Source organism: Mixophyes fleayi, chromosome 9 (assembly GCF_038048845.1).
Source record: "Mixophyes fleayi isolate aMixFle1 chromosome 9, aMixFle1.hap1, whole genome shotgun sequence".
In the NCBI taxonomy this organism is placed as follows: Eukaryota; Metazoa; Chordata; class Amphibia; order Anura; family Limnodynastidae; genus Mixophyes; species Mixophyes fleayi.
In genome coordinates this window covers 66,308,967-66,323,594 of record NC_134410.1, presented here as the reverse complement: position 1 = coordinate 66,323,594, position 14,628 = coordinate 66,308,967, and the positions used below count along the sequence as shown (strand labels likewise).

The window sequence follows — 14,628 nt, the reverse complement described above, 5'->3', positions numbered from 1 at the left end:
GGGTTCAGAGAAGGGCGACAAAATTGATAACGGGTATGGAGTCATTAAGTTATGAGGAAAGGTTAGCCAGTTTAGGCATGTTTACTTTAGAAAAGAGGCGTCTAAGGGGAGATATGATTACTATGTACAAATACATTAGGGGTCAATACAGAGAGCTTTCATGGGAACTTTTTACCCCAAGGACCATGCACAGGACACGTGGTCATCCCCTAAGGTTAGAGGAGAGGAAATTTCACAACCAGCAAAGGAAGGGGTTCTTTACAGTAAGGGCAGTCAAGATATGGAATTCATTGCCAGGGAAGGTTGTGATGGCAGATTCAATAGATATGTTTAAGAAAGGGTTAGACAAATTTTTAGCGGAAAGGTGTATCCAGGGATACGACCGTTAATTTAAAATAAAGGATAGTAGTGGATATAGGGTAAAAATTGGATTGCAATATTGAGTCTGGGGGGATTTTCAAAATTGAAACAGATGGGCGGTTGCCTACTCTGGATTAATTTCAAATATAAGTGCAGGATCGCAGGAGATCCAAAATAGGTTGAACTTGATGGACTGGTGTCTTTTTTCAACCTCATCAACTATGTTACTATGTTATATATGTATCAATCATATTGAACTGTGGAAGTCAAATAATTGGATGAAGTAAGCCAAATTGATTAATATTGTTTTACCGCGCAATTGCGATTAATACGCCACGTGTTAAGACGCAATCGCACAGATTCATAACACACACATTTAGTTTCGCACTTACACTTGTAAATAATACACATGTATTAAGATATCATGTTTAGTGTCATTTTGATGTGCACATTACCATCTCTAATCCGCTACTTTCAGCTTTGCAGTCGCTTCCTGCGATCAATAGTTATTGAAGATAAAAGATTAATGATCAAAATGACTTTGTTTGAAAACTGGTTTAAAGCAGTTCCCTAGGCACATGTGCAGTTGGGGTGAGGTGATGACATTTTATCAGAGGTATCCTTTGAATTAGCCTATGACCAGCAGGGAACTGGAACATCATTAACCCTGAGCCAATGAAGAACTCTAGACGTGATGTTTGTGTACATAGTGACGTCATCAGTAGTTTTTACTATACTGAAGCTGCATATAAGCACCCTGTCAAATTGTTCTGGCTCTCTTAGCCTGACTACACAGAAGACATGACTACCTTATCCTCCTTCTGTATGGATGTCAGCATGGCATGGAAGCATCATGTGTCCAGTTTGCAGCTTTAGAGGTCTTTAAATCACTTGCAGTAAGGTACAGCAGTCACAGTATGCAAACCCTCCTGTAGCAACAACTGTAAAATACTCAACTTGTATCCTTTCTTATTCATATCCTGGGACTTGTAACATAGTAACATAGTTGATGAGGTTGAAAAAAAGACACCAGTCCATCAAGTTCAACCTATTTTGGATCTCCTGCGATCTTGCACTTATATTTGAAATTAATCCAGAGTAAGCAACCGCCAATCTGTTTCAATTGTGAAAATCCCCCCAGACACAATATTGCAGTCCTATTTTTACCCTATATCCACTGCTATCCTTTATTTTAATTAATGGTTGTCTCCCTGGATACACTTTTCCGCTAAAAATTTGTCTAACCCTTTCTTAAACATATCTATTGAATCTGCCATTACAAACTTCCCTGGCAATGAATTCCATATCTTGACTGCCCTTACTGTAAAGAACCCCTTCCTTTGCTAGTTGTGTGGGGTTCTCTGAACTTTTTCCTCCACTGGACATAAAGACATACTTCTCCTCCCCTTTTATTTACCCTATCCCTCCTGAAGAGAGAATAGCCTAAAGGGACGTCCGCTCTTCCCTTTATCGTCCTAAACAAGGCTAGTGTGTATGCAGTCCATGGACCGAGCGATCGGACCATCGATCGCAAGTAAAATCGCTCGGCATAAAAAGTTGGTCCAAATTTCTGTAGTGTGTACCCAGCTTTACCTGGGCTTTCAAAGAGAACAATTGCTCACATTTCTCACAGAGGTATAAACCTTGGAACAATTGTTCCAAGTGTGCATACATATGACAAGATATGCATTGAGTGAGATCATCAAGCCTGATACCACTCATCTTATTATGGCTAACCTAACTTCTTATAGCCTATAGTGAACTCGAGAGTACTAACTTTTGCTAGCCACTTACCAGATTTAACCCCTTCCTGGATTCAATCCTTACTGGATCTAACTCCACACTTTAAACAAACAGCACTTGAAATCAAACAGCAGTGGAAATCACAAGCTCCACAACTTTATTGTAACACCAAATGGATCACCTTGTGCTATAAGCTCAAATCCTGTATAGACAAACCCTTGGTGCACATTTACCTGCCCACCCATCTATCCCTGACTCTTCAGCCCTTGTGGCCAGATATAGTCCAAACCCCACTTGAATAATAACAGATAGGTAAAATAACCAGTAACTTATCTGCATCAGTGTGTGTCACAGGCCTGAACTTGATTATCTCCAAAATGGCTGACTTGCAAAATGTCCTTCTTCAGAGGTGCATGCAAAGCTCCTCCTACAGCTTCAAACTGTGACTTTCCAGCAGATTCTGTTCACCACTCCACTCTGCTCTGATATCTCTCAAGACTGTCTGTTCTCTCTGCTCAGACCACCAATCCAGTGCCATTCATCCTAGGGTCAACTATCTGGACTGGTCACACAGCTCAGTCTCTCTCAGGGTGCTCCTCTCTCTCTCTCCGCCCTCTGGTTTCTCAGTCTTCTTAGGTTTCGCCCCTTTTCACAGTAGCCTTGTGGGAGATGTAGTTTCTCTTCCTGGACTGGTAAATAGCTATATCCATCTCTTTTCTTACTGATGCAATTGTGATTAGTAGCCCCTGGGTGCTCAAGTTCAACTGCAGCATCCCCAGGGGTTACATAAAAATCGATGGATAAATTAAAATATGAACCAATTGGCACAATGAAGTAAATAATGTCTCAGCAGAGCGAAGGCGCAGTGGAAAAACAACAGTGGCCGTGACCTAAGAACGTGAAATAGCTATCCCTATTCTAACCATGTCACGTCCAAGCGGTGGTGCTTGCTTGTAGGTCCTAGCTCTGCTAGAGATGTCATTTTGTCTCATCTATATCTGTTTTGTCTGATAAAGAGAGACATTGCAGTGTTAAAATTGGAGAAGAGGCGTCTCTTCCATCTTATAAGTGTTTAAATTGTAAGTCAAAATTACCTCTAGGTTTATCGACGCTTCTGTGCAGCATGCGAAGCTGGGAGCCAAGTGCCCCACACGCATGAAGAAGGAGGCCACGGACCTAGCAAAACCAGCCTGGGTTAAGTCTTTGGTCCAATGTATTAAACAGCTCACACAGCTCATCACACATCCCCATGTAATGGGCAAATAAAACCTCCCTTCTTCCTCCTCTGCTGAAACCTCAGCAAGCAAGTCAGTTCAACAGATGCCTCTCAGCCATAGGTCCTATGGCCTGATGAGACAATTTAGACCCGAAGTTTATCAAGGTCTGTCCAGAGCCTGATTATGATTTCCTCTTCTTTAGAGAGGATTCTACATTTTGCCTCAGCAGCTACGATTCTGAAACGCACTGCAGTATTTTATTATCATGACAGTTCAGACTCCAAGTTCTCCTCTCAGGAAGAGGACGAGGTGTCGGTGGACTCTTTAGAATGAGGATACCTGTACTTGAAGGAGGATTTCACTAAGTGGACGAGTGTAAATGATTTAGTTCCGACGGTGCGGAAAACACAATACAGTGAAGACAGTGAGGAGTCGGCGGTGCCAGACAATATGCTGTTTAAATAGAAAGAACAAATAGTTTATTTTCTTCCCATCTTTCCCTTTTAGGACTTATTAGTAAAGCATGAGCAAAACCTGAATACAGGTTTCTGCTATCATACATGATGCAGACTCCTTATCTTTTCCTCTATGCGGACATGGATAAATAGGAATCCCCATCCAAGATGGATGACACCAAGACCACAACTATTCCAAATACAGGAATGGTAGGGATAGGAAATTTGACACCGTCCTAAAGTCGATATATGTTGCGGCTGGAATTAGTGGCCCTATATAAATAAATAAATGATAATGATGACTGGCTTCTCTCTCAGACCCATGTAAGCCTCTACATGGGATAACAAGGTAATGGAAAAGGCCTGGGAGCAGATTCTGGAGTCCTGTAAACCCAGATCTGAATTACTAAACTAAAAGATGAACACATTTTGGATGTATCTGAATATTGGGGAACACAAATCTTGATGTTAGGCTCATTTAAGCTAGAATTCATCTTCAGCTTAAGCCTTGGGAGGTGGAGGTAGAATCTAGCAAGACTCTCGAGTCACTGTAAACACACACACACACAAAAAGTTATTTTCTGACAATAAATATAACCAGACTGCCCTCAGACAGTGAGCATGTCAAGTAGTCTGCCCATCCAGGTGGACCTGTGGAGGGAGCCTGTCTGCTTTTCTCCTGCTCTAATATAGGGACTTTCTGTATCTGTTTCTGAGCCATATGATTCTGAACCTGATAAATCTGCATATAATTTTGAACCTGATAGTCTGCATCTGATATCCTGCATCTAATACTCTGCATATACTGTGTCATAAAGGTCAAGGTTGAAATTCGGATCTCCCGAATCTATCTAGTTTAGTCCAAAGGCGCGGAGTCTAGCGAGGCAGGTTGTCTTCGCCAGAGACCCACGCAAGGAGGTATGGACTTGCAGCCTCTGCCTCACGGGTTGTGGCCATCTGAGTGAGTACTAGACAAGACCCATTTGGAGATAAAAGAATACGATAGCATGAGGCTAAAGGGTACCCACTGAACAGCAAACTGAAGAGTCACTGGAACACCAAGCTGTACACAGGAGGTGATAGTCTGAGGAGAGGATAGTACACAGCCAGCACGTAACAGTACAGGTAATGCTGAGGAGCACCAGGAGCCACATCTTGCACTTTCAAGGAAATTGACACAAAGAACAGACACCTGACTGCAGTGTCAGGTGCCTTAAACATCCTGTGGAGGAGAGGAAGCCAATTACAGCAGAGGAGCAAGGTTATAAAAGAAATTGGGTCTGCACAAGCGCAGACCCGAACCTAAGATGGTGGCCGATGGGAGCCCTGTGTGGAGCGGGTACGTATGCTGGGACCCGACTGCGGGCCTGGCGTATGACATAGTGTTTGTTGCTGATCTATTATGTTCTAAAATAAAGTCTAATTTTAAATCACCTCATAATTTCTGCTACAAACCTAACAAGGTCATTAATGCCTTCTCAGATTTGCAGTTCAGTCTCACCATTTCCAGTTTAAGGATCTGCCTTTCTGCTTTCTGCCAGCTCTGTGGTTGTTCACAAAGATCAGGGCATTCAGGACTGCTATTCTAAGAGCCAGAGGGTGACAATAAATCTTTATCTGGACGATCACTTGATCTGGGTGGAGTGCCGAACAGTACATCAGGCTCATGTGAGAGAGACAACACACGCATTAGAATCCCATGGGTGGGTCTTCAACTATCAGTAATCTAAACCAGTTGCTACTGAGGGATTTGTCTTTCTGGGTCTGCTGTTCGATACCCAACAGCAGATGGTGTTCTTGCCTCAAGATATGATACACTTGTTGTGCAGACTAATAAAGTTGCTGTTAATGGATCTGAAATGGATCCCTGTTCATTTAAGCATGAAACTCCTGAAGAAGTGGAACTCCATTTTGCAGGACATGCAATTTGTGCAGTTCCATTCAAGAACGTATATTTTCAAATTGAGCTTGAAATGGAACAAGTCTCACAATCACTTGACCAGTCAAGTCATCAAACTGTCATCAAAGACACGCCACTCGCTCCTTTGGTGGCTCAGAGTAGACAACCTCAAAAAGAGCTTTAAGGGCTGGGTGCAGTCTCTGTGTAATGTCTGCTTCAGGGTCTTTGTTCTCCAGCGAAAGTCAAGCTTCCAATAATTATGCTAGAACTAGGAGCGGTGCTAAACGCTCTAGTCAGAAGACATCTTCTGTTACGAGGAAAACCAATAAAGATTCAGCTCACTTGCGATAGCTAAAACCTACAATTGTATGCATCGAGCAGAGCTTAATGTTTAAGCATTGTCAGAGGCTTTCATTCATGGATTATTATTATTATTATCATTTATATGTTAGGCGCCACAAGGTATCCGCAGCGCCGCACACAGTACTAACAGTAGACTATACAGGGTGAAACCATACAGAACAATGAACAAAAAGTGCCAATACTTCAGAGACTCCGGCTAGTCATATGCAGTAAAGACGGAGCGGAAGAACAGGTATGTAGACAGGAGGGGAGGGGGCCCTGCTCATGCGAGCTTACATCCTAAGGGAGGGTAAACAGACCAGGCACAAGAGGAGCCAGTTGAGGCAAGAGGAGAGAAGGGAGGATGAGCAAAGGGAGGAGATGGGGGTTAAGTAGATGGTTGGTAGGCTTTGAGGAAGTGGTGAGTTTTGAGTGCACGTTTGAAGGAGCACAGAGTAGGAGAGAGACGGGTGGAACGAGGGAGGTCGTTCCAGAGAAGGGGGGCTGCACGGGAAAAGTCTTGGATTCTGGAGTGGGAAGAGGTGATAAGGGTGGAGGAGGGGGCGGCGGTCGTTGGCCAAGCGCAGGGAAGCGGGCAGGAGTGTAAATGGAGAGGAGGTTAGAGATATAAGGGGCATTAGAGTTGGAGAGAGCCTTGCAAGTGGTGGTGAGGAGTTTGAAAAGGATTCTGTAGGGGAAGGGGAGCCAGTGTAAGGCAAGGCAGAGAGGGGAGGCAGAGGAGGAGCGGCGTGAGAGGAAGATGAGTCTTGCGGCCGCATTGAGTATAGAGCGGAGGGGGGAGAGACGGGAGTGGGGGAGGCCAGTGAGGAGGAGGTTACAATAATCAAGGCGGGAGATGATGAGTGCGTGGATGATAGTTTTGGTGGCATCTTGAGAGAGAAAAGGACGGATGCGGGCGATGTTGCGTAGTTGGAAGCAACAGGCTTGGGCAAGGGAATGAATGTGGGGGGCAAAAGAGAGAGAGGAGTCGAGGGTGACACCCAGGCAGCGAAGTTGGGTGACAGAGGAGATGGTGGTGTTGTTGACGACAATAGAGAGGTCATGGTGGGATGGGAGTCTGGGCGGAGGAAAGACAATGAGTTCAGTTTTAGAGATATTGATTTTGAGAAAGCGCTCGGACATCCAGGAGGAGATGGCGGAGAGGCAGTCGGATACCCGAGCGAGGAGGGTGGAGGAAAGATCAGGAGAGGAGATATAGAGTTGAATGTCGTCAGCATAAAGGTAATACTGAAGACCGAAGGAGGAGATGAGAGCACCAAGGGAGGAAGTGTAGAGCGAAAAGAGTAGAGGGCCAAGAACAGAGCCCTGCGGGACTCCTACGGGGAGAGGGTAGGGGGAGGAGGAAGAACCAGACATGGATACAGAGAAGGAGCGATTAGCGAGGTATGAGGCGAACCAGGCATGGGCAGAACCAGAGAGGCAGAGAGAGAGAGAGAAGAGTTTTCAGCAGGAGGGGGTGGTCCACGGTGTCAAAGGCTGCAGAGAGGTCAAGGAGGATGAGTACGGAGAAGTGACCCTTGGATTTGGCTGATAGGAAATCATTAGTAACCTTGGCCAGGGCAGTTTCGGTAGAATGGAGGGGGCGGTAGCCAGATTGGAGAGGGTCAAGGAGGAAATTGTCCGCAAGGTGCCTGGTTAGGCGGCTGCAGACAATCTGCTAAAGTAATTTGGAGGCATAGGGGAGAAGAGAGATAGGGTGATAATTAGCAAGAGAGGTGGGGTCAAGATTGGGTTTTTTGAGGATAGGAGAGATAAGAGCGTGTTTAAAAGAGGAGAGTACTACACCAGAGGAGAGTGATAGGTTGAAAAAGTGTGCTAGGTAAGAGCAGGCCGTTGGAGAGAGAGAGCGATGGAGGTGGGAGGGGATGGGATCGAGAGGGCAGGTAGAGGGTGGAGAGGAAAGAATAAGGGAGCAATCTTCTTCAACGGTTGTAGGGCTGAAGGAGCACCATAGTTGGTTGATGGGGGAGGTGAAGCGATGAGGGTGGCGGGAGAAGGGGAGGAGGAGATGTCCAGTATGATGGCCTCAATTTTGGAAGAGAAGAAAGTGGCGAAGTCAGAAGCGGAGAGGGAAGGCGGGACAGAGGGGGAGGGGGGGAGAGGAGGGAGCTGAACGTGGCAAAGAGGCGGTGGGGATTGGAGGACTGAGAAGAAATGAGGGACTTAAAGAAGGATTGTTTAGCGAGGGAGAGGGCAGAGGAGAAAGAAGAGAGTATGAATTTAAAGTGGAGTAAGTCAGCCAGGGAGCGAGATTTCCTCCAGAGGCGTTCAGCAGTGCGAGAGCATCTTTGGAGGAAGCAGGTGAGTTTTGAGTGCCATGGATGAGACTCAGGTCTTTAAAAAGTCCAGGGGGACTTTTTTCAACTCGCCGATTTCCGGCGAGTTGAAAAAATCGGAGGTTCATACATTTACCCCTAGATCTTTCCAAAAGTACAGACACTCTTGCACGGAGTTATGCACATGCAACTTTCATACATCCCTACTACACATCCCTGGGAGTTGAAACTTAGTCTTGATGGCATTACAGATCTCCATAGATCAGTTTACAGGAGGACAGAGCTGTCCTTAAGACAAAGCCATCCATTAAGTCTCAGGTAGTTCCTAGGTTTCATTTAAATTGGGACACTGCCGTTCAGGAATTGCTCCAAGACCAATCTCAGAGGAAGAGGGGTCGCTTCACTCTTTGGATGTTGGTAGGACTCTAAAGATTTATATTAATATGACTCTTGAGTTTAGGAACTCATGGTTCTCATAAGATGCCCGCAATTGCTATATGGATTAGTGGTCTGACAGGTTTAAATTGGGTCAGAACACCAATTCCTTGCAGTTCAAAGGCACATTCCACCAAATCTGAGACCGTCTTCTGAGCAGCTCGATGCCTCAGCTAAGTAGCTGTGCCTGGTTATTTATGTTCAATGTTTTTATATAAAAAATGCTAGTGTTGGACAGAAAGTGCTGCGCCCGCAACTATAGACATACCTATACATAACTGTCAGTGTCCCCATACAATGTAAGAGAAAATGGGATTTTTATACTCAAGTGAACTTCCCTCTGAATCCTTTTGGGGACACTAAGCACCCATCGTTTTTGTTCTCTGTAAAAATGTTTTGTTTTTGTGGAAAGTTGTTTCTTTCTCCCTCTCTTCGTTCCTTAGCTCTATTCTCTACTGTGGGGCTTGGATAGAAAAATAACTGTGTTCACTGCAGGCAATGTCTATAGAAGGGGAGGAGTTTAAGATATAGTGAAGAAAAATTAAAGTGCCAAACTCCTGTTTGGACCCTGTATATTCCATGTTTTGTGTCCCCCAATGGATTCTAAAACGTACAAAAAATCCTGTTTCTATTTATAAAGCGCTGACAAACTCTGCAGCGCTGTTCATCAAAGCGATCATGATGTGAAGCACAAATTATATACAATGGTATGAAACAGAAGGTAAAGATGGCCCTTCCCAAATGAGCCTACAATCTAAAAGGTGTGGGAAACACATGATACATAAGGTAGCGGATTAACAATTGCATTTTCTGCTGCTGAAATTGTGGGTGGCAGCTGTTAGACAGTAGCATTATAAGGGGGGAATTCAATTGACCGTGGTGCTCCAGTTTACTCACACACATCAAAAACATACTGGTTGTTCAGACCAAACACCAGAATGGGGAAGAAAATGTAATCTAATGGTCTTCGACCTTGAAATGATTGTTGGTGCCAGACAGAGTGGTTTGACTATCTCAAAAACTGATGATTTTCCTGGTATTATTTCGGGGCCGTGGCCTGGCTACAGATGTGGGAACATTACCTGCCTGACTGCATTATGCCAACTGTGAAGTTTGGTGGAGGAGGGATAATGGTCTCCAGTGAAGAGCAATCTTAATGCTTCAGCATACAAAGTCATTTTAGAAAATGCTATGCTTCCAACTTTGTGGTTACAGTTTGGGGAAGGCCTTTTTCTGTTCCAACATGACTATCCTCCAGTGCACAAAGACTTGATTTGATGAGTTTGCTGTGGAAGAAATTGACTGGCCCGCACAGAGCCCTGACCTCAATCCTATCGAACACCTTTGGGATGAACTGGAACGGAGATTGCAAGTCAGGCCATCTTGTCCAACACCAGTGCCTGACCTCATAAATGCTCTATAGAATGAATGGCCACAAATTCCCACAGAAACACTCGAACATCTTGTGGAAAGCCTTCCAAGAATAGCGGAAGCTGTTATTGTTTCAAAAGGGGGATCAACTCCATATTAAAGTATATGTGTTTGAAAATAATGTCATTACAGTCCCTGTTGGTATAATGGTCAAGCATCCGAATACTTTTGTCCATATAGTGCAGGGGTAGGCAACATGCGGCTCTCCAGGTGTTGTGAAACTACAAGTCCCAGCATGCTTTGCCAGTAGATAACCAGCAGATAGGAGGCAAGGCATGCTGGGATTTGTAGTTTCACAACACATGGAGAGCCGCAGGTTGCCTACCCCTGATATAGTGTATGTTTGCATGGGGTTTTGGCCCTTACTCTGTCAACTTAATATCTCATGTTCTGGTTTATGTGTATAAGCTCCTGAGCATAAAGAACCTGGGATCATTTATCTATTCCCATATTCATTTGACTTGGGCCCCACCAAGGATGCTTATCATTTGGCAGTATGATCCCGAAAAGGATCAAGCCAACATCCAGCTTAGCTATACCAATTCAATTCCTTAGCCCTGTGGCTGCCTAATCCACATCTGGGTCTACACAGCCTCATCAGGTCTCCAAATCACCACACCCAGTGGATGATTCCCACTCAGCTGAGAGAAGAACAGACCAGTTTTCTCCCTCGGAGACCATCCCTTCTCAGGAACTTGATGGACCCGTTAACCTTACGTTCTATCCAACTTCTTCTGCTTTCCTTAAAAGTGGATATTACATCTGAATTCAGGTGGACTGTTATAGAAATTAAGTCGGAAGTGGCAGAGTTGGGAGCCCGTCCCGATCATATCGAAACCAAAATTGAAGAACTTGTCTCTTCATATAACGATTTAATTTCCATTAATGACGCTCGCCAAGAGGTTGTTTTGCCCATCAAAGAGAAACTCATTGATTTGGAGGACAGATCTCCAGATGCAATGGGCCTGATTCATTAAGGAAAGTAAGGATAAAAAAAGAGTAAGTTTTCTCCTGGACAAACCATGTTACAATGCAAGGGGTGCAAATTAGTTTTATTTTGCACATAAGTTAAATACTGGCTGTTTTTTCATGTAGCACACAATACTTTATAGCTTTATTTGTACACTGAAATGTAAAGTTGATCTAGGACATACACTACCCCAACTATAAATCTGACGTCACATTTTAAATTTACCTCCCCCTCCAATGCAACATGGTTTTGCCAAGTTGCAAATTAACTCTTTTTTTGCTTTACTTGCCTTAATGAATCAGGCCCTAGAATATTAAAATAAGGGGAATCCCGATTCAGTCCCTAATGCTGATTTATATGCTTTTGCGGCCATCTTGTTTAGCAAATTGCACCCTTCCTCAATGTATTTCCTCATCGACCGGATTCACAGACTTAAGAAATCTAAATTGGCTCCGGCCTCCTCCACCCAGGACACTCTCCTCTGTATTTTTTACATATCAAGGAGCAAATTCTTAAAGCGGCAATGCCCCCAGTCTTAACTCATGGCCTCCTGGAAGAACTCCAACTTATCTCTGATATATCACTTGCCATTCTGGCAGACCTTTTTGTCTTATCACTTTAGCCCTACAGGAGGCCAAAATCCAGTATAAATGGGGCTTCCCGACATACCTCAATATCTACTAGAATGGAGTCATACATCTGTTTCCTCCCCGGACTCTGCTCACTCCTTGCTGAAGGATTGGAATACTCCAGTGGATGCTCCTTGTCCTTGCCCTTCCCCTACCGTCTGAACTGGATGTTCCCAGGGCTAGTTTGATTTGCTTTGTCGCTAATCATTTCCTTCCTAGGGGATGCCGTGAACATTTAGTTCCATGTTCTTGGGTCCGCACTGATCAAGCTACGTGAGTTTGTTCTTGTGTGCAACTTGGAATATTTTATTCATGATTTTTCTCCCTTGTCACTGATCTGTTCTGGAAATGTTTGTACGCTATCTTGACATTGTATGGTTTTTCTATTACACTGCTATAGTATGCATAGCTGTTGTTAGAAGTGTATACTGAAAATGCTATCTATCGCTGGCTGACACTGTTTTTACTGCCATTAATGCTAGTTATGTTACACATATTTTTCCCTTTTTTTCAGGTAAATTGTGATTGAAGTTTTCTTTGTTCAATTCTCTTTTTGCCTTGTTTTTTCTTTTACTTTTTTCTCCCGTTGTCTCCTCCCTCCATGCTGTATGGTTTAGTACTCAGAGCTAGACTCAAAGTTGGTCTCCCCGAGTTCAGCTGACTTCAACTCACCTCTACCCTTGTTCCTACAATTGTTTTTTCACTTAATGCCAAAGGGTTAAACTCTCCAAACAAACATATATTAGCGCTAAGATATTTTGCTACCCAAAAAGCAGAAATCATTGTTGTAAATGAAACCCATTTCTCCTCTATTCCTATGCCACAATTCCCTAATCCCTCCTACCCTACCTGTAAAATGTCCAATGGCCCATTTAAGCGTAATGGGGTTGCCATACTGTTTAGGAACTCCTGTCTGTTTAAAGTGGATAGGAAAATCTCAGATTAAAAACAGTCACTACTGGATACTTTTGGGGTCCCAATGGAATTGAAAAGTAACATTAAACTCCCTTGACGCCCATAACTCTAATCAATTACCCTTCCTTACAAAACTGTGTCTTGATTCAGAATGTCAGGATTCGAGCCCAGTTCTTCATGGGCGATTTTAGTTTTACCCCAGAGCCAAAATTGGATAGGTTTCCCCTCTTCAACAATTCAATTCAATTTCCCACACTGAGTCTCACGCATCCTCTGCTTTCTCCCATATTATTGCGGAATATGACCTATATGACGCCTGGAGGGTTAAACACCCAACTGTTCAGAATTTCCCCTGCTTTTCCCATGTTCATAGCTCATATTCCTAAATATGAGCTATGTATATGGGTCCCCTCAAAATGTTATCTCCATCGATAACTTACCTATCACATGGTCTGACCATGCCCCTATTCGAAGGCGTTGGGATGTCTTTTCTAAATCAAACCCCCCTGCGCCCTTGGAGACTGGCGGCTTCAATCTTACTAGACCCTGAGGGCTTGCAGATCATTTTTGATGGCCTTATAACTTACATGCAAACCAACAAACCAGAAGACACAGCTTTGAATAACTACTGGTTATGAGAGGGATGGCCATACACACTGCATCCAGGCTTAAATCTCGAAATATAGAATTGCAGAAATCTTTTGAAACTCAAATAGCGAAACTAGAAGCCTAGCATAAAAACACTCCCTTTAATTGTCAGATTAAAGCAGAATTAACCAAACTTCGCAAAAAACTACAGTCAGTGTTTATGTGTCATAACCATACTGCCATAGTCCTTTTTCAGCAAAAACTCTACACTCTTGGGAATAGAGTCAGCCAATTATTAGCTCGCAAACTGTGAGCGAAAAATGTGATTAATTGTATTATACACCCTGCAGACTCTAGAGAGCGATGTGTCTGCAATCCTTTAGAAATTGCTAATATGCCCCCCTCCACTGGTATGATCTCCCATGCTCCATCCAACTGTTCCCACAGGAAACGCTGGAGCAGGAGTGAACCAATACTCTGGCATTAGACATGTGTCAGAGGCTGCTTTATATACCCTAAGGTGCATCCTGATTGGGTTAGGGAGATTTTGGCGGTCAGACATGCTGGCTCCAGACAGGTGAGCAGAGATAGCGTCTCACTGCTAGGCAACAGGACGTGGTTGCTGAGAAGGTGCAGGTGTCCGTCTCCTGCACCAAGTGTCAATGCGGAGACGGCGCCTGAAACTCTGTTAGGAATCTTCCTGTATTTTGTATGTGGCTGCAGTACCTCAATTCCACCAGACACAATATAGAACGTATAAATGGATAAAACCAATGATCAGTGAGACTGGTAAGTGTCTAACTAGTTATAAAAATGTATAAATAAGGAATCTGCTACTTAGTTGACATGTTACAAACAAAATACCAAAAAAGGAACAAAAATAACAAAAGTAACCACCCTTTTCAACTTTTATGCCAATAGTTGTAGAGAAAACATGTACAGAATAGAGATCTTCAGCCTATAAAAACATACACCTGGTTAAATATATGTCCAGAAATAAAGGGAATTCCCATGTGTCAATATTTACCCATAGCTCTCTCCTTCTCCGTGATGGCATCTTCCACCCTCTTAGTGACTCCCCAGTTCCACAAGTTAATAGCACATTCATCTATCTACAAGGAAAAACACTACTGTTGACATTGATGTTTTACATGCCTGGCTCCAAAAACCTTGAAGTGCAGATTAATAAACAAACAGCATGTTTCAAGAGATTGCACAGATATGTAACAAATGTTATCTACAGACTAGGCACATCAGGCATTTAATCTCAACATATACAGCAGTTAAGAAAAAAAAAGCAGGATTTACAAACCTAATGAAGCAAAGCAAATTGCAACATTTGTTAT

At 43.6% G+C, this 14,628-nt stretch overlaps 1 protein-coding gene across 1 annotated transcript in view; it reads right to left on the bottom strand.

Annotated features, from left to right (window-relative positions):
- TEX11 (testis expressed 11) overlaps nt 1-14,628 on the bottom strand; it is a 391,710-nt gene that overhangs the window by 348,640 nt on the left and 28,442 nt on the right. The window contains exon 4 of the mRNA XM_075184491.1: nt 14,310-14,394. Coding sequence (XP_075040592.1) covers nt 14,310-14,394 — 85 coding nt within the window. The remainder of the gene's footprint in view (nt 1-14,309; nt 14,395-14,628) is intronic.